Below are 19,972 nucleotides of genomic sequence, written 5' to 3' on the forward strand. Positions count from 1 at the left end.
AGAGATATACATAACACCAATAGAGATGTTTTTTGAGAATAATAATAATGAAGAGTCCAATCACAACTCTCATAAGGATACTCTTCAGGAAAAGAAAAATCATAACTCATGCATGAAGGGAAGAGAAACAATAAAGAGAAGAAGGATGAAAAAAACTACCAATAAGGAGCCGTAATGAATGATGAAGATTGTAATGACAAACAAGAAGCCAATCGAGATAGGGAGGTCAAAAATACAATCATACACAACGCGATGAGGACTAAAATAGACGAAAACCACCATTACAACTCTGATCGTGACATGTAGGAATCCAAAAATACCAACGATGACATTACTTTGAAATACAACACCATAAAAATCAATACTAATAATGTAAACATTGCTTTAGATAAAGAGTGGTATATGAGAGCTATATCAGTTAAGTAATTTAATTGAAAAAATTCAAAAACCCTAATAAACTTCAATTTCATATCAATCTATCATATTTAAAGAGAGTATAATAGAAAGGTATGCTCACTAAATTATTCTTGATAGAAATAAGCTTTGATGTAAAATGCAAACCAAAAACAATTATACCAACATGGATTTTCTAAACAAAATTAAATAAATAAGAAAAGAATTTTGTTTAAAAAAAAATAATCCACGTTCTCTCTTCCATTGTCCGTTTTTTTTTTTTTTTTACACTTACGCATTAAACGCGCATGTTGGAACTTTTCTTTATAAAAGATAAATTTTTGATTTTCACATAAACAAAACGACACTGCGTTCAGGGTTTGACTCTTCTCCGCAGCAAAATTCATATGTTTCTCTTTTTCCCCCATTTCATGTAATTGAATTCCAATTTCACAACCCCTCTCTCTTTCGCACTTCCTCCGCGAGCTTCTTCTACTTTGCTTTCGATTCCGACTCCCTGATTACGGAGGTAGGGTTTTCTTTTCAGTTATCAATTTCCCCTAATTTCCCATAACTGTCGATAATTGATATTATCTTATTCGATTTATATTTTCAGTTCATCTTCATGTTAATGATTACGATTTGCAGAAAATGGGGTTTAGTTATTATTATTATTTTATTTTGATTTTAGGCGGTTATATTTGATAATAATTATAATTGTGAATAACATGATATAGAAATCGATTTTCACAGGGTTGAAGTTTTTATATATTGCATGTTCTGTGGTGATGTTGTATTGGATGATTATTTTTATGCTTGAAGATATTTTGTTGAGTTGTTAATTATGTGCGATTTTTTCTATACCATGCAGGTATAGATGCTGGGAAAAAGTGTCTCCAAAGAGGACTTTCAGCCTCGAACATGTTCGGGGAAGAAACCATTGAAAACTTGTCAGGAAAAAGAGGATATTGTTTTCATTGACTTAGATAGTGATCAATTTGATGATGTGGAAATCATAGATTGTCCTGAAGTTGTTAAGCAAAAGTTGCGTGGGTCAAGTGGGCCGAGTAGAGATAGGATATCGACGCCTCAAAGTGTTATCAGCATTGATGACGACGACGATGATGATGATGATGACGACGACGAAGATGAAAGTGATGATGATGATGTGTTTCTTCCTGATATTGTTGTTGATGGTGTTGGAGAGTTGGATAGTGATGCGTCTTCGAATAAAAGGTTTTATACGGCGTCGAGTTCTGTGCAACATTCCATAGTTGTGGATGTTGATGATTGTGATGTCGTTGAAAAAGATTCTGTTTCAGAAAGGCAAGAAAGTAATAAAGCTTCTGTGTCAAACGGGAAAAAGCGCAAGGAAGTATTCACTCCAAAGGCTGATGAAAGAAATTGTTATGGTTTATGTGAGGAGGAAAGTGATAGTGATTATTCTGATTGTGAGGTCATTAGACATTCTGTTTCAAAAAGGCAAGAAAGTAATAAAGCTTCTGTGTCTAACGAGAAAAAGCGCAAGGAAGTAGTCACTCCAAAGGCTGTAGAAAGAAATTGTTATGGTTTATTTGAGGATGAAAGTGAGAGTGATTGTTCTGATATTGAGGTCATTAAACGTGAACAGTGGGAAAAGGTTTCGGCGAAGAGAAAGTTCCGTGTATATATTAAGCATGCCAGTTCTTCTGGCTTAGAGAAAAATAATTATTATAATAATATAGATATAGAAGTGGAAAATAGGTCTAAAAAGCATGGGAAAGACCCTTTGTATGGTCCTAGCAGTTGTAAAAATGTTAAAGAGAATCAATCTTCCTTCACTGGTAAGGATGATATTCAGCACGGAGAAAAAACAACTAGAGAAAAAGTTTATCCCTGCCCCAAGTCGAAAAACTGCAATTTCTGTAATGGTGTTACTGGTCCTTCAGGGTTAGACAATGGACGGGGTGATGAAGAGTCTGAATTTAAGGATGCTACTCGACATGGAGAAAGGACAACTACAGAAAAAGTTTCTGCCTGCCCCAACTCTGAAAACTCTAATTTCTGTAATGGTGTTACTGGTCCTTCAGGGTTAGACAATGGACGGGGTGATGAAGAGTCTGAATTTAAGGATGCTACTCGACATGGAGAAAGGACAACTACAGAAAAAGTTTCTGCCTGCCCCAACTCTGAAAACTCTAATTTCTGTAATGGTGTTACTGGTCCTTCTGGATTAGACAATGAACAGGGTGATGAAGAGTCTAAATTTAAGGATGCTACTCCACATGGAGAAAGGACAACTACAGAAAAAGTTTCTGCCTGCCCCAACTCTGAAAACTCTGATTTATGTAATGGTGTTACAGGTTCTTCAGGGTTCGAGAAAGAACTAGGTGATAAAGAGAAGTTTATGAGCTCCAACCAAGATGCAAATGACATGCAAGTTGTCGATGATGAATCTCCATTGAATGCACATGACATGCAAGTTGACAATGATGAATCTCCATTGAGGAGTAAAAATGACAATGTTTCTGAAGGGAATTCTAACGGCGCCTCTTTTGAAAAAGGGCATTTTAATGGTCCTGAGTTTGAGTTACGTACTCAAGATGCTGATCTTACTGCTTCAAATGAGAAGAATATAATTAATCAAAAAGAAAAGCTTAAGGAAACCGATTTATATAAACAAGCCATGGAAGAGGAATGGGCATCCAGACAGCGACAATTGCAAATTCAGGTGATTCACTATGGCATGCTGTAAATATTTTATTTCTTTCAGTTATGCCTTTACATGTCTTCACTGGCGGATCTTGAGGAAAATTTTGAGGGGTACCAAAAACTTACATATATATAAATTTATAAATTATTTAAAAAAATTATCATAATTAGTTAGTTGATGTGGTGGTTATTTTATATAACGATATCGGTTCTACTCTTGGTAGCAATACTTTTTTTGAAAAAAATAATATTAAGTTGGCGGAATCAGGAGTCGAACTTCTGACCTCATGTAAAAAAAAGTCAATCTTTACCACTCGACCCTATGAAATTGAGGGGTGCCATGGCTCCCTTCGCCCCCCATATAAATCCGCCACTGCATGTCTTGGCTCTTCAAACAGGTGCATTGCTGTCTTACAAGTTGAGAAGGGGCTAATTATTTTGTCAATGCTACCTCCCTTGTAAATGCACGTGTATTTCTTATTTAAATTTATCTAGTTTACATTTGAAGCCCTTATAATTTTGAGTCTTTGGATGATAACTTGAAACTTTAGGAATTTCAAATAAAGATGAGCAATTTTTTATCTACTATTGTTACTCATCTTCATGTTTGTTAATTGAATGTGTGTTATTTAAAAGAGAAATCTACTATAATGAAAAGAAAAGTGTGCTAAAAAAAATACTTGTTGATGTTAAGAAAGTATGCTGCATGCGAGAGAGAAAAAGAGAAAACTACCAAGAAAACAGAGAACCTAAATGGAATAGAGCTGCCCAATTCCTCATATTTATTGGAAAAACCTCATTAAAATGCTTAGATGCTCTTTTCGCATATAGATTTGATTGAAATACCTAATGTTTCCTAATTGAGTCATAGAGTAGTCAATAACGGCCAATAACGGTGCTATCCAGCTATAGCGGAGCGGAGGCCAGCCGCTATGGGAAGAGTCTTAGTCGTGCATAATACTATAGCGGCCGCCATAGGGTAAATAGCGGGATGGCGAGGCAGAGCTGTTCCCGCTATCCTTTTCCCCTCTTAAAAAACCAAAATTACCTCTTAAATTTACAACGTCATAAGGATAATTTTGGGTTTTTCAATCAAATTTGAGTTGAGACTCAACCTTATCCTTCCTTCATAGTCGTTTATGCACTTCAAGAGTCACGTGTGCTTTGATTTATGAATATTTTATGAGTTGAGTTATTTGTTTAATTTTACATTAAATATATGTTTATAATTATTATATGTAATTTTTCCAAAATATGATCAAATAGCGCGGTTATCCCACTATATGCTATCCGCCTATCCCGCTATCCCACTTTGGGGTCGGCCGCTCTGCGCCGCTATCCGGGAATGATCACTCTGGTTATACTTATGTTAGATGAATCAACATGTGACTTAGCTGAATGTTTTTGGCCAATGTTATACATCCTAATATTAACGGATGAAGGTGCTTGAGATGCTCGGGACATTGGCAACTCGCAATGCAGGAAGTTTATGTTCTTATGGGAATGCTGAAATTTTTAGTAAGGGATTCAAATAGAGTAATGGAGGATAGAGATTCAGACCAGGGTCCTTGTATGGGGAAGTTTAATATTTGAGCCTACAAGTCAACATGGCCCAAACTGTGGAAATGATGGGTTTTGCCAACTAAGGACGGCCAGTTCGGGGAAAATTCCTCTATACTGCTTGAGCTCCTCAGGAAGAAAGAAAAGGAAGCTTGTAGAGAAATAAGTGCTTAAACATTTGCTTGTAGGATAGGATGTTGTTTGTTTCAGGCGTTGAAGATTATGATGAAGCAGTTGAATGAAGTAGGACAGACTGTTGTTGATGGCCGATGGTGGATTATGGCATTTTGAGGTGGAAGCGATGTTTAAAAACTCGAGAGTTTACATAGAATCAGTAAAGAATTGAAAATTCGTAACTCGAGGATTGTAGTATGGAATGTAAGATCCTACTACTGGTAGAAAAATATATATTTATATATTTATAATTTACCGGAGGTATTGATTCACTTCCATTATTTGAAGCCATTTACACCAAATAGAATCTAAAGAATAAAGAAAATGAAAAGTAGGGGAAGAAAAAAATAGAAGAATAGGGGAAGAAAAAGAAACAGAGTCGAAACAAAAAAGGAAGCATGAATGAAAGGAAACAGGGTGAGGTTTAGAACAAGGAAGAGGAATTGAATTGGTTTCAAAGAGTAATATGGTAGAAAAATTGTGATTGAAGGATGAGAATTTATGCTGAAATAAAATATTAATGATATGTTGTAGTGGTTGCGATTATTGTGTGTGGAAGGCTGCAATCACAAACTGTTTACGTAATACTGCGTTTACTTGATACTGATTTTTATTTAAAAGAAGTTATGATACAATGTATCTCAGAATTTCCATTTTAAAAAAAATAATAAATAAGGATTTTAATACGAAATTCTGAGAATTTATAAAGAGTTAGCTTTTCAACTCGGACGAGTTCGCCGAGTTTGCTAGATTTTACTTGAATCGCAGCATGCCGGCATGCGATTGGAACGTTGAAACAGACGAGTTCACGAGTTGACTCGTGATCCTGCATACACTGGGTGGAAGAGACAAAGGAGGAAGTGGTGTTGAAATGCAAAGCTCTGGAACCATGTGGAATATTCAATATATAGTGAGGCCTGGTTTAAAGACTTGGGAAAGTAATGTTGGATTGGGAGGAAATTAAGGGGAAACAAGTACAACTGATGGGACTACCAAGCACAACAGTTAAGTTAGCATGGGAGCAGCAACCAGTGTTGCATTTGGCATCTTTTAACAATAGACTGGAAAGTCTATAATGAACCATGACTGAAGTAGATGGTAATGGAAAGAAGCTATAGCCATTGATTGGAAAATAACTATGTAGTTTGCTATATTTGTATGTGCATGTGATTATAATTTCAACTTGAGATTTCGCAATCAATGACTTGGTCGCCTTACTTTTCCATTCAAAATGACTCATTCATTTCCGAAGAAACAAAATCCAATATAATGGTGTTTGCTTGTTGGATTCTCCTGCATTACCCTGCTGCCTCGGCTTACCAGCCTAGTAATTTTAAAAAATGGTCATATACTCATACCTTAAGCAAATTAATTACATTCAATGCCGACCAATGTAAATCTGTTAAACCACCAATGTCATTCTTGTTATTGTCTTTTTTTTCTTCTTTCTGTGTAATTGTTATGACTAATCATTATGTTATGGTTTGTTGTTGTCAATATTCTTTTGTGCCTATGGATTTTAACTTATTCCTTTCAAGTGCTCACTAGGTATTTGATGTTGTTCACTTAATTGCATTAAGCTTTGTTTATATATGCCGCACTTGTGTTTTGGGCAAGTTTTTATTCTGCTAACTGAGAATATGCATGCTACAGTCAGAAGAAGCACAAAAATTGCGCAAAAGAAAAAAGGCTGAAAGTCGCCGATTGCAGGACATTGAAAGAAGACAAAAAGAACGCGTTGAACAAGTGAGAGAGACAGATAAGAAGGTTGCAATTATGTCTTTAACTTGAGTATATCTCATGCCTACTTATACTTCACATGTCTGTTAGTATCTGCTTCGATTTTATTTTTTTTACTTTAACTAAATTTGGATTCTCTAAAGTGTAACCCTCAATTCAGAGGAGCTAGATCTATGTTTGGTCATTTGAATGTCTTCTTTCATGCTTTAGTCAGCGTAGTCATTGAACATTGTTGTAACTGGTTATTTCTCTGTTAATCTGATAATTTATGCCAAACTCAGGAGGAAGAATATATGAACATGAAAGAGCAACTGCGGGGTGAAGTACTGAAGAAGCTCAATCAATTGGAGAATGCATGCTCAGATATGACCTCACTGCTTCGTGGCTTAGGAATAAATGTGGGGACAAGTCTTAGACCTTTACCCAATGAGGCAAGTTCTGTTATCTATTGCTTTTCCATAGTATATCGTTCTCTACCCCACTTGAAAAAGCCTACTTTAGATTATGTTTATTGTTTCAGTACTATGCTACAACAATCTTTAGATACTAAGCATACTACATGAAGTCATTTAACCTATAAGAAAAGGAGAGAAGGGGATTGAAGCAAGTACCAGAAAATCAGAAATGCACTATATTTTAAATTTTGTTTTTCCATATTTACATACAATTATATTCTAGTCCCCAAAATTGTGTAACATCTCATGTCTTCCCCTTCTCAAGGTTGAGTTCATTTTTAGTTAAACCAGTAACGAATATGTCAGCTATTTATGATCCTGATATGAAATGTCTTTTGTTCTGTTGTTTCATGCTTAACATTTTTATCTTCTGATCATCATTTTAGGTGCATGCTGCCTATAAACGGGCTATGTTTAAGTTCCATCCAGACCGAGCATCAAAAACTGACCTTCGCGAGCATGTTGAGGCCGAGGAGAAGTGCAAGCTCATCTCACGCATGAAGGAGAAGTTTTGTAATACATCATGGCACTAGATAAATTCCATCATCTGAATGGATATGATTGATGTTTTAATTGAAGCGCTTATGCTTAATTTTATTTTAGTATTATTTATTAATTCATTTAGTCTTGCTCCTACCTTCCCCCAAATTTAATGGCATGAATAATAGGTTAAAGAACAAGAACATGTAAAGGTTATATAACTCAGGAAATGCCAAAATTTTGAAGATGCTCTGTAAAATTCACCCATATTGTGTATTAGACAGTGTTGATGACATATTGAAGAAGTCTTTTTTTTTTTTGACATGGCTAGCAAAAGGTACAGAAATGAATACAACTAGCCACATCAGCAATTTTTACCAATTTATCATCAAAGGAAATTATTTATCAAAAGCATTGTGTTGGGGATTGTTGACCAATATGCCACCCCCACGAAAATTAACTTCAAAATGCCACCCTCTGAAAATTATTTTCAAAAATACCACTTTTTTTTGTCCTTTTGCGGGGTGACTGCTGTTTCAAACGGTTTGTGCCGCTGTTTTTGTCCTTTTGCGGGGTGACCGCTGTTTCAAACGGTTTGCGGGGTGACCGCTGTTTCAAACGGTTTGCGGGGTGACCGCTGTTTCAAACGGAGGGTGTGCAGGACCCCTTCATATGGCTGCCGTTTGCAACGGAGGGCTCCCTTTTTTTATTTTTTTTGTTTTATATATTTTACAGAATTTTTAATGTATTTAAATTATTTTTTGTTTTGTATAATTATTTAATAATTATAATTTAATGTTTAAAAAATTTTAAAAAATTAAATTTTTTAAATAACAATAAAATTATTTATTAATATTAAAGAACAATAAAATAAAAAAAGTATTGTAGAATAATGAAATAAATTAAACAATAAACTAATTTATTAATATTAAAGAAAACTAAAATTAATAAATAAATAAATAAAAAACAAATTATTAATAATGAATAATAATATTTCCCGCAAATAATAAAATATTGTACTATATTTTCCCTCCAAAATTATTGGTAGAAGGGGTCTAATCTCCTATAAATAGAGGTGTGTGAAGGTTGAATTATCAATTCTTCTGTTGTTCTTACTTCCAATACTAACTAATCATGTCTGTTTGGGCTGTACTGTTTTTTGAGGAAGGTAATCACATAAGGGTATGTCTGAACCCGCATTGAGATTTTAGAAGAATTGTTACAGCCATCAACGTTGGATTTCGACAACTAGGTGGTCCAACACGGAAAGTTAAAAAAATAGATTATCGTTGTCCATACATAACCTTGACGGATGCAAGCCTAGAAGGCAGTTACATGTATTATTGGGATTGTGTGCAAAATGATATAGATGTGGATCTAATGTTTTGGACATACAGTGGAGAAGTTAACCGAGGCGTTAAAGATCCACTCGTTCTAGCAGTTATACTTGAGTAGTTTAAATGGTGTATGTTGAGTGAGTCCTGATATGATGTAACTGTGTTTGAAGTATGTCTTTCGATGTTATGTTTATTGTGTTGCAATCTAATTTTAAATCGTTGTGTTGTTGCAAACGTTATTGTGATGTAACTAGAAGTTTGATATTTTAATTAGAGTTGTCATTGTTGTTGAAAGAAAGTACAAGGCAGTGATGAAATAAACATAAAACCTCAAACGCAACTAAGTAGAAGGTCCAATTCTGTTTGGACATGTTTTGCGATAATGTTCGAATTCGCGACAAATACCACATCTTCTTTTTTCCTTCTCATAATCATCCATTTTTGTTCGTATGCGGGTACTGTTTGGGCGGCCTTTCTTTCGTCTTCTCATGGCGTCATTATGGAAAAGAGTGTCTCCTTCGTACCGAGGCTAGTTAGGCTCAGTCGGCACCCTTATGAAACTTTCTTCATAGACCTTAAACACGTTAACGACCCTGAAGACATCAGCTATATGCACAGAATAGTCCTGATGTATGCTCGCGCACGCTGCAATGACATGCGAGCAAGGCACATGGAATGTTTAAAATTTTCCACACTCGCATGTTTGATTCTTAAGGTCGACGTTGAAATGACGGGTAAGTCGACACTCATTATGATTCATAGTTTCCTCCACCAGGAAGCATAACCTCAGACGATCAAATTGCCTAACGTTATGACTACTTGCTTTGGCAGCCTCCTCTTCAATCCCTTTTATGCAACTTTTAGTATAGCGTTGTCCAGAACCCATTTTTTTGTCCATTCACGCCCTCTTCTACCAAATAATCCGCCCATCCTAAAGTATGTTGATCTGACCAATGCTGTAACAGGTAGATTACGAGTGACCTTCAATATTGAATTCATTGACTATGCCAGGTTGGTAGTCATGTGACCCCACCGTTGCCCTCCATCAAAAGCTCTACACCATTTTTCTCTTGGAATATTTTCTACCCAGTTGAATGCATCCATATTTGACATACGTATCTCTCCCCTGTAGTAGTTGTATGTTGATTCAGTTAATGCATAACTTGTACGTGAAAAAAAAAGTAGTTAAACACAATATTTTTAAACAACATTATCATGTATAAATAAACCCTTAGATGTAGAGAATTACCCATGTTAACGACTTTTTTGTGAAGCTCTTTGTATCTTATCTCTCGCATAAAGTTTTGGGCTATATGTCTAATACAATAGACATGGGAAGATGGTGGGTATTGCCAGCCATTTTCTGGGTTATCATATGCAATTTTTATGGACACATGTCTGTCTGATATTAGACATATGTTGGGTTGCGGCGTAACATGCATTCTTAGGTTCCTTAGAAAAAAACTCCATGCATCACCTGTCTCACGCTCAACCAATGCAAAAGCTATTGGAAAGATGTTCATGTTCCCATCTTATGCAACATCTAGTAACAAGGTTCCCTTGTATTTACCATACAACCATGTCCCATCAACTTGAACAACGAGTTTGCAGTAAGCAAAACCCTTGATACATGGTTGGAAAGCCCAAAACAGACGATGGAAAATTCTACAACCATCAATTTGTGTCCCGTCATCTGATAATGCTGCTAGTGTCTCTAGTTCTATTACAACACCTGGAAAATAATGTTTCATGACCAATAACCACTGTGGAAGGTTGTTGTAGGAAGTCTCCCAATTACCATAGGTAGATGCTATTGCCTTGTTCTTCGCAATCCATGCTTTTTTGTAAGAAACCGTGTAGTTGAATTTCTGACAAATATGAGCAATAATGTGTTTAACCTTCAACGAGGCATCCTCCTGAATGAGACGTTTGATGCTGTCACTGATGATGTTTGAGTCTAGTTTCCGATGGTCTTGAGTAATTCCAGACGAAGTGAATGTGTGCGGTCCACTTACCTTGCTAATCACCCAGGTACCACTTTTTCCCCCAACGAAGCTCTACATCTGAACGTGCAATCCTCGTTGGAACACTTGATTATATATCTTTTAGAATCAGACTTATAAACTTCATAATTAAGAGAGGGTTTGATGTGATACTGAGCAATAGAAAACACACACTCCTCCTTACTTGTGAATTTCAATCCAAGCAAACCACCTTCTATTTGCATTGGCTGTGGTGTTTAAAAAATTGAACCATCCTCTATGTCATCTAAGGTGACATTTCTCATGTGAAGTGGTGGATTATACAAATCCATAAGAACCTCTTGTTGCCCCACATTCATATCATCACCTGAATCTCCACTGTCACCACTAAAAAGATTTTGAGAATTTACATACCTAACTTCTTCATCTTCGCTATCGTCTCCAACCTCTTCGTCTGGGAATAATGGCTCGTTTTATGTTATAAGGGGTGGTGACATTGGAATGAAAGACACCTGACTCATATAATTTTGAGTTTTTGATGTCTGAGCGTGGTACATTGGTTGTGGTTCTTGATGAGCCTCCAGAATACATGCATATAGTTCAATCACATTTGAATAATTATACGTCGTGTGGCATTAGAACATGGACCAAACATCGTTGCCATTTTCGATCTTTGTGGTTGTATAAGACATACTACCGTCAATCGGATAAAGAATGGATAGCGATAAAATACTTTGTTACAATCATTTGAAGTTTATTTTCGATACGTTCTTTGAGATGGGAAAAATTAGAGTTGGGGCTAATTTTGAGTGTTTGTGACTCTGTATTTTGAAATACGACCCCAACATTGATGTCGGAAAAAATTAATCCATTGTAGTGGACTTGAACATTAAAACTATTCTGAGATATTTTGTTCTGGTGTCATAGTATGGGATTGGTTAGAGCTTAATATACACAATGGAAAAAAAATTTGAAACATATATGTGATCCTCCACGTGGCCACGTGGGAAATCTGATTTTCCCTTCTTCAGCATGAGGTCGCCGTTTGAAATGGAGGCCATGTGAAGGAGTTGGCCGCCGTTTGAAATGGAGGCCATGTGAAGCATGTGACCGCTGTTTTGAATGGAGTGCACATGCATGACTTGTCTAGTCCAACGCAGTATCAATGCAGAGATATTGCATGCAACTAATTACAAGATATATCTCCATATGGCTCTCAATTGTACCGCAGAGAGCAACAAAAATGGAGACACGTGGCCAGGTATTGCCTGATTGGAACTATGGTTGACCCACATTCTACGCCAACTCAAGATTATATGAATTGGTATAGATCATTACCGTATGTCTACGCTTCTGGAGATCAATGGCTTGTTGATCCACGCACTCAAGCTTCCGCATCGCAAATGCCACCTATCCAACAACAAACATTCACCAACCTACCAAGCCATAACACATTTAACCAACAACAAACTCAACCATCCACACAACCCTCCTCGTCCAACATATACGACCAACCATCCCAATATTACCAAACACCACAACAACACCGTTATGAACCAACCCAGCAATAATCCTCTTACAATCCTACCCAACATCAAACTCAGTACACCCCATTGCAGCAAACAAATTACCCTTTCCTGATACGACAACAACCAATACAATTCATGTATGAACATCCACAGGAACAATACCTTCGTCCACCCCTCCAATTCACTCCAATCTCTAATCCAAACTTCACTCAAATCGTACTCAACAGCCATCAACCTCAGATTTCTCCGACTATTACGTCGCAACCGTATACTCCATTAATCCCACCTCAACAACATATCAATCAACCAGCTTTCCAACAAATTTGGATTTCGAAAATTTCAACCCTTTTGAACTTTTTCCAAACGAGGTCACTGTTTGTGATACATCTTCGTTTCCGCATACATCTGCCCCCTTCTCTTCCTACTACAACAGATCAACAACTCTGTCGAAGTTTACGTACACATATACCTACACAATGTGGAACTGGAAGTCACCTGTTGCAACAACCACAAGATCGTAACCCTCCAAGACAAAATTAGTTTTTTTTTTCCATCGCATTATCATGGTGTAATATTAGCTTATTAAATATAATTAATAATTTAATTTTTCATTAAAATGTCCAATTATTTTTTTATGTATTTATTTATTTTTTTATTATTTGAAAAAATTTATTTTTTAATAATTTAAATAGTTAAATTATAATTATTAACTAATTTCATAAAACAAAAATCATTTTAAAAATATTAAAAAATCTGTAAAATATAAAAAAACGAAAAAAATAAATAAAAAAGGCTGCCCTCCGTTTGAAACGGCAGCTATATGAAGGCCCTCTGCACGCCCTCCGTTTCAAACGGCGGCCACCCTGCAAATGATAAAAAAATGTGGCATTTTGGAAAATAAATTTCAGAGGCTGGCATTTTGGGATTTAATTTTTATGGGAGTATTGGTAAAAAATCCTTGTGTTGGTTCTTAAATTCAAAATTTCCTCTTTTTAAAAGATTTTTTATTATTTAATCCGTTATATAGTGTGTTTATCCTTAGAATTTTATTCATTCATAAATTTACAATTATTAAATGCTTTAACTTCAAATGCTGATCTTTGCTAACAATTAGAATTATACAAGCCTAGTATGATAATTATAGTGGAAACTAGATGTAATTCTCATAAGCTTAAAAATACCTTCAACAAACTTGGTTTTGATGGCTTCCTAGTTACATATGTGAATGGCTATGCAGGAGGCAATGTGGCAGGATGGAAAAATAGTGAGATGAAAGTGAATTTGGTGAGTTACAAATTCCAGTTCTTACACATGGAAGTTCAGTACACCGGAAGGAATAAGTGGTATTTCACTGCAATCTATGCTAGTCCAAATAGTGAGAATAGGAAAGCCTTATGGAAAGTTTTGAAGAACGTTCATACATAAATTAATGGGCCATGGTTGATAGTAGGAGATTTTAAGATATAGCTTATGTGCATGAAAAGAAAGGAGGCGCCCCAGTTTCTAATCGTAAATGTAATATCTTTACAGAAAATATTAAAGTGTGTGGTTTGTTGGACATGGGATTGATAGGCCGGAGCCAGAATAAATTTTTTAGAATGGCCGCTAAGGTAAACTAAAAATTATAAATAAATATAAAAAATATAATATATAAAATATTTAAATTATAATTAAATTTAATTATATATTTAATAAACATTACATAACTATATATTAAGACTGATTTGAGACAAATTTCAATTATAGAGACTTTTAAGATAGATTTTAGAGAAAATACATAATTGTTTATTAGTTTTTAAAGAAATTTTATCTAAAATTCGTGTAAAATATTGAGACGAATTTTAAACGGAATCCCATTGTACATATAGAATTTGAAATGAATTTTAGACATAATGAAAAATTGTTATTTATTTTATTATTTTTTTATTTCATCTTAAATCTGTGTAAACTATTAAGACGAATTTGAGACAAAATTACGAAGAGTCTTTAAAACGATAATTCACAAAATACATAATTATTATTTATTTTAGTTATTTGTATGAAAATGTTGTCTCAATTTCTTATCAAATATTTAGACGAATTTAAATTCTTCATATAATCATTAAAATGTATTTTAAACATAATACACAACTATTATTATTATTATTATTATTATTATTATTATTATTATTATTATAATTTTTTAATTCCTGTTACAAAACTGTGTGAAATATTGAGAAAGATTTGAAAAAAAATTCAATTATATAGAACATTTGAAATAGATTTTAGGCAAAATATAAAGTATAACTTATAAAAAATAATGCAAAATATTAATAATAATTTAAATAATTAATTCAGTTGAATAATTAATAATGATAATAATAGTTAGTTGAGTCAAATATAGATATAAAGCTATATAGTTGAGTGTGAGTATATTATATGATGTGGGACCATAACACCTAAACACCTAATTAGAAACTGATAATACATCTTTACTAATATTAAAAGGGCCCGTTTGGTGCGCAGGATATGATAGAGATATGATAGGATATCAAGCAGGATAAAGATAGGATATGAAAAAGACATGATAAGACTTATCATATATATATATATATATATATATATATATATATATATATATATATATATATATATATATATATATATATATATATATATATATATATATATATATATATATATATATATCATTGGAAAACAATTACATATTTTTTTAAAATTTTAAAATTTATAAATTGATAAAAAAATAATGATTTTCTATAATTAAAAAAAACTCGTCGACACTATTGAGTAAATAATTTCAATTTTTCTTGAAAAGAAATCACGATGAATTATAGTGTGTGTGTGTGTGTGTATATATATATATATATATATATATATATATATATATATATAAAAGATAAATAAAATAAAAGTATGTATATATTTAAATGAAAAAAATTACCCTTTCAAGAATATATATTTAATTTGATAAAAAATTAAATTAATATTCATATTTCTAAAATTTTAATAATTATTTTATTTTTAAATATTCTAACTTTTTATATTTTATAAAGTTAAAAAATTATCCTTATGACAGTTATACATATATTTTAAAAATTATTTATTAATATTTTTAATTTAATATCAAATTAATTTTTATTTAAATTTTGTCATATTTAATATTTTATTTTAAATTATATTTTATAGGGGTAAATTAGTAAATCATTTTCTTATCCTATCCTGGAGGATTCTAACCCAGCTCATATTCAGGATAACAATTTGAACTAGTGAGGCAAGATAGGATAAGTTTCAGGATTAACTTATCCTATCTTGTTGTGTCAGCAAACAAACACTGAATTAAGATAAGATATGATACATATATCCTATCTTGTCTCTTATCCTGCGCACCAAACGGGCCCTATGTACCACTTGTGTAAACTTAATACATTATATTTTTTCAGCAGGCAACTGTAGGAGGATATGAATTTTACTTTTTAAAAAGAACAATGGGGTGGCCGTGGCCTTCCTTTGCCACCCCTAGCTCCGCCACTGTAATGATAGGTGCAAAGTTTACTTTGAGAGGCATAGATATCATGGTGGATAACATATCTACGAGAGATTAGACCGGGCTCTATTGAATGCTTAGTGGCGAACTTTTTTCTCAGAAGGCTACGTCAAAGTGCTAGCCAGACTTGATTTTTCAGACAATAACAAGAACAGACAATCACCCTTTTTGCTTTAAAAGTGCATGGATTGCAGAAGATTGTTATGGAGACATGCTGAAGGAGAGTTGGCATAATAGTAGGGGTATTGTGCACAACATGGAACACGTGACGAGCTGACAATGAGAAGTGGAAATTCCAGACTCTGCATGCTATTATCAATAAGAAAAAAGAATTGATGAGAAGAATATATGGTATTCAGAAGACTTTGCAGGCAAGGAAAGGAGGTAGATGATTGTCTTTTCTTGAGCATAAACTTCAAAAGGAACTGGAAAGCATTCTCGAGAAAGAGGAATTGATATGGTTTCAGAGATCTAGGGTCAAGTGGTTATCCGATGGAGATAGTAATACAAAATACTATCACCTTAAAACCATTCTAAGAAGCCGGCCTAATAAGATCATGATGATAAGAAATGAGGATAGAGTGTGGATTGAGGACCAAGATCAAATTGCTGAGATGTTCATAAAGTATTATAGGGAGCTCTTTACCAAGAAGAATGATATTCAGTAATAGTGGCCATGGATATCACAAACAAAGAAGTTCAGAGTGCTCTTTTCAATATGAACCCTTGGAAAGCGCCTGACCCTTATGGTTTCCCTGCCAACTTTTACCAGAAGTCTTGGAAGATGGTAGTGACGAATATGTGTGATTTTGTAAAGAATGTTTGGGTGATTGGAGATGGCAAGTCAGTTAGCGCTTGGAACGACAACTGGATATCTCCAGGACTTAAGATCAAAAACCTTGATATCAATATTCGTCAGTGCTCCAGAACGCTGAATGTTTAAGAATTTATTTAGAGTATACAACATATTTGCACAATCCATTGAACATGCATTGATTCATGTCATACGAACAAGAAATTTCAACTAAATTTGTTATCATCAATGCCAAGAGAGAAAAATGGTTTAATAATATTTAATTTAAGTTTAGTAGTTAAGGTTATGGAAGATTCGTAAATATATGGCATATTCTCCAACAAACTCATACAACATTGATCTGCAAACATATTGGGGGCATTCTCGTTCGTTCTTGCTCCATAGTTTTCCTGATATCAATCAATTTAACATTCACCTACCAACAGGCATCATAATATCAGAGAACTCAATCCCAGGTGTCAAATCTGAATACTCCTGCATAACATTTTGTACATTCCCACCATTTTTCTGAAATTGTATTGCCATTAAAAGATTCTGCAGCACATCACCACTGGATGGCCTCTCCGCTCCTCTTTCACCCAAACATTTCATAGCAACACCTAAATATAACTCTAAACATTCCTTAACTATCTTTCCTTCCAAATTTTGATCTACTATTTCTTCCACATTTCCATTCTCATAACAAAACTTGGCCCATTCACCCAAGTTTAAATGCTCATCATCTTCTTCTTCTTCTTCACATGGACTTAAAGCTTGTCTTGAACTTAACACTTCCAACAAAACCACACCAAGTGAGTATAAATCAGATTTTTCAGTCAGCATTCCGCGTTGATAGTATTCTGGATCAACGTAACCGGTGCTACCCTTTACGACAGTGGTGCTTAAGGTAGTGTAACTTTCCTTTGACAAACCAAAATCTGAAATTTTAGCCACCCAATTATGGTCTAAGAGTATGTTTGTGGTCTTGATATCGCGGTGAATGATCTTTTGCTTTGTGCCGGTGTGTAAGTAATGCAAACCTTTTGCAACTCCAATGCATATCTCAAGCCTTTGAATCCATGACAAATGAGGTTGATGTTGATCTCTCTGATTCAAATGGAGATGGTCATAAAGAGTTCCATTGGGCATGAAATCATACACAAGTATCTTCTCATCATCTTCATTGCAATATCCCAAAAGCGAGACTATGTTGTTATGGCTTACAGACGATAGCAAATGGATCTCTGTCTCAAATTCTGTGACACCTTGTTGAGACGTTAGATCTGCACGCTTTATAGCTACAAAAGATGCACTGCCATCAAAACTACCTTTGTAAACACTTCCAAACCCACCTGTTCCTATAAGTAGAGCCTCATTGAAGTCATTTGTTGCTACTTTAATCTCTTCTAATGAAAATTGACAGCAAAATGATGCTGGATTTTTTTCTTTTTCAATTTGATTAGGTTCAAGTGCAAAACATGACATGAACCTACTAGGCTTAATCACCTTAAACTTCAATAGAAATAAGCACAAAAGAATTGGTATTACCACTGCCATAAGTCCGCACCCAATGAAAATGAATGTATGTTTCTTTGAGTTTTCAACATCATGTGGTGTAGCCTTTGTAGATGAACCAAATTTCTTTTCGGAAGGGTTAAGGCCTGCAAGATTCCTCGTATCAACATAGCTAAGTTTGAAGATCTCTACACCATTCAAGTAAGCACTGTAGTACAAAGGTTTTGAATACTTGTCAGGGTGAAGATCTAGCCAAAGATCTTGCTTTGCATCACTGTCTTCAGGAACCATAACAACATAGTCTTTGTAAATAGGAATTCCAGGTCCTCCGCTTAAGCCAACTGGATCAAACTCTTCTTCAGCTGTCTGATTATTTAAAAACATGGAAAAAACCACCTCGTTGACCCTTGTTATACTGTAATTAATTTCGCAGAAATGAAGCCTAATTAGATATCTGAATCCGGAATCAACTGAAAAAAACCATGTTTGATTGTAATTTAAATTGACAAGTCCTTTTTCAAACGGAGCCATCGAACGTGATGTGCGGTAGACATCACTAGGAGCAGTATATGATGGAACATGATCTTTATACAAAACTTTCATGTCCTCATCATATGGTTTAATACTATTATCAGCTCCAAATATGTAACCATCATCGATATCCCAATTGCGAAACATACCGGTATCATATATCGGTAGAATTTGTTCGCCACCTACATTCAGTCTATACAAATTTTCCATAGCTGTCTCATTGTAAATGTAAACAACAGTTGGATAGTGACCAACTAAAGGAAGAGGGGAATCATCACCATTAATGTATAAACCATTTGGCATTGAAACAATTTCAATACCATTCACAAATGCATAAGAATCAGAAGCATTTGATGAAGGAGCGAAAGTAAGTTCCAAACTGTTCCCTTTTACATGCACAATGAACTCTTTCATGAAATATGCTAAGTTAAAGTAATCTGCATTGAGAGAAACACTGAAATTATGCACAAGAGTGAAGTTATCAGCAGTTACTGATAAAAAAGCTTTGGAGATGTTAAAATTCAAATAAGAAAAAGGGTAGAAATGAAGACGTATGAATTTTGGACCAGAAGTTACATTGAATGTATAGGTGAATTGTGAGAGAAAAATTCTAGCAGTCATATAAGGAACTTGAGGGATAGATTGAAGGTTTGAAGAAGGTGCTGTTGATGTTAAGGAATGGTTGATGAAATCATTGTAAGGTAAATATGGTGAATGAATGTCTCCAATCCAGAATCTACCATCATATTGAACAAGTTGTGATGTGTTAGAACCACAGTTGAGAACTATGTTTTCTGAGGGAACATAACTAATGTTGTCAGCAGCAACTAATAGTTTTGGATTTAAAGTAAAAGTGTAGTATATAATAAAACATGTTACAACATTCATATGTTTATGCAACATTTATTGTATCTAAATGGTTTGTTAGAATGGAAAAATATGACTAGCTTATATAGATGATAAGTTTAAACTCAGTTTATATGAAAATATTGTTGGTGGATATTTTTTGTAAATACCTCTCAGCTGTGAGATTTTTATTATTAAAATAGTAATAAACTTGTTGACTAATACTTATGATTTTTACATGATGAGTGACTGAGTCATACGAAAATGAGAAGATAGATTTGTGAATGGATATCTAAATCAAATCCAGCTAATGATAACATAGTACAAAAAGCGCGTTTTCAATGTTATCACTTTCCATGACACAAGCGGTTTGAATTTTCAACAGAATCTATAATATGC

The 19,972-nt window shown here is 34.3% G+C and overlaps 2 protein-coding genes across 2 annotated transcripts; one reads left to right on the forward strand and one right to left on the reverse strand.

Moving 5' to 3' along the window:
• The first annotated feature begins 733 nt into the window (after nt 1–733).
• Nucleotides 734–7,812, forward strand: LOC131650144 (uncharacterized). The gene is made up of 5 exons (XM_058919872.1): nt 734–922; nt 1,265–3,103; nt 6,472–6,585; nt 6,840–6,989; nt 7,400–7,812. Exons 2-5 carry the CDS (start codon nt 1,271–1,273, stop codon nt 7,544–7,546), a joined length of 2,244 nt encoding a protein of 747 aa, XP_058775855.1. The 5' UTR covers nt 734–922; nt 1,265–1,270; the 3' UTR covers nt 7,547–7,812.
• Nucleotides 7,813–15,585: 7,773 nt separating this feature from the next.
• On the reverse strand, nt 15,586–19,688 carry LOC131650145 (receptor-like protein kinase FERONIA). The gene has a single exon (XM_058919873.1). The coding sequence runs from the start codon at nt 19,628–19,630 to the stop codon at nt 17,114–17,116; it is 2,517 nt and encodes an 838-aa protein (XP_058775856.1). The 5' UTR covers nt 19,631–19,688; the 3' UTR covers nt 15,586–17,113.
• Nucleotides 19,689–19,972: the final 284 nt, after the last annotated feature.

This window comes from Vicia villosa, linkage group LG2, assembly GCF_029867415.1.
Source record: "Vicia villosa cultivar HV-30 ecotype Madison, WI linkage group LG2, Vvil1.0, whole genome shotgun sequence".
Classification (NCBI taxonomy): Eukaryota; Viridiplantae; Streptophyta; class Magnoliopsida; order Fabales; family Fabaceae; genus Vicia; species Vicia villosa.

Bases quoted from the DNA above. Each gene is read 5' to 3' on its own strand.
- LOC131650144 (XM_058919872.1), top strand. From the start codon at position 1,271: ATGCTGGGAAAAAGTGTCTCCAAAGAGGACTTTCAGCCTCGAACATGT. The intron at 3,104-6,471 runs GTGATTCACTAT...TGCATGCTACAG, and splicing joins AGCGACAATTGCAAATTCAG to TCAGAAGAAGCACAAAAATT. The intron at 6,990-7,399 runs GCAAGTTCTGTT...TCATCATTTTAG, and splicing joins TTAGACCTTTACCCAATGAG to GTGCATGCTGCCTATAAACG.
- LOC131650145 (XM_058919873.1), bottom strand. From the start codon at position 19,630: ATGTTGCATAAACATATGAATGTTGTAACATGTTTTATTATATACTAC.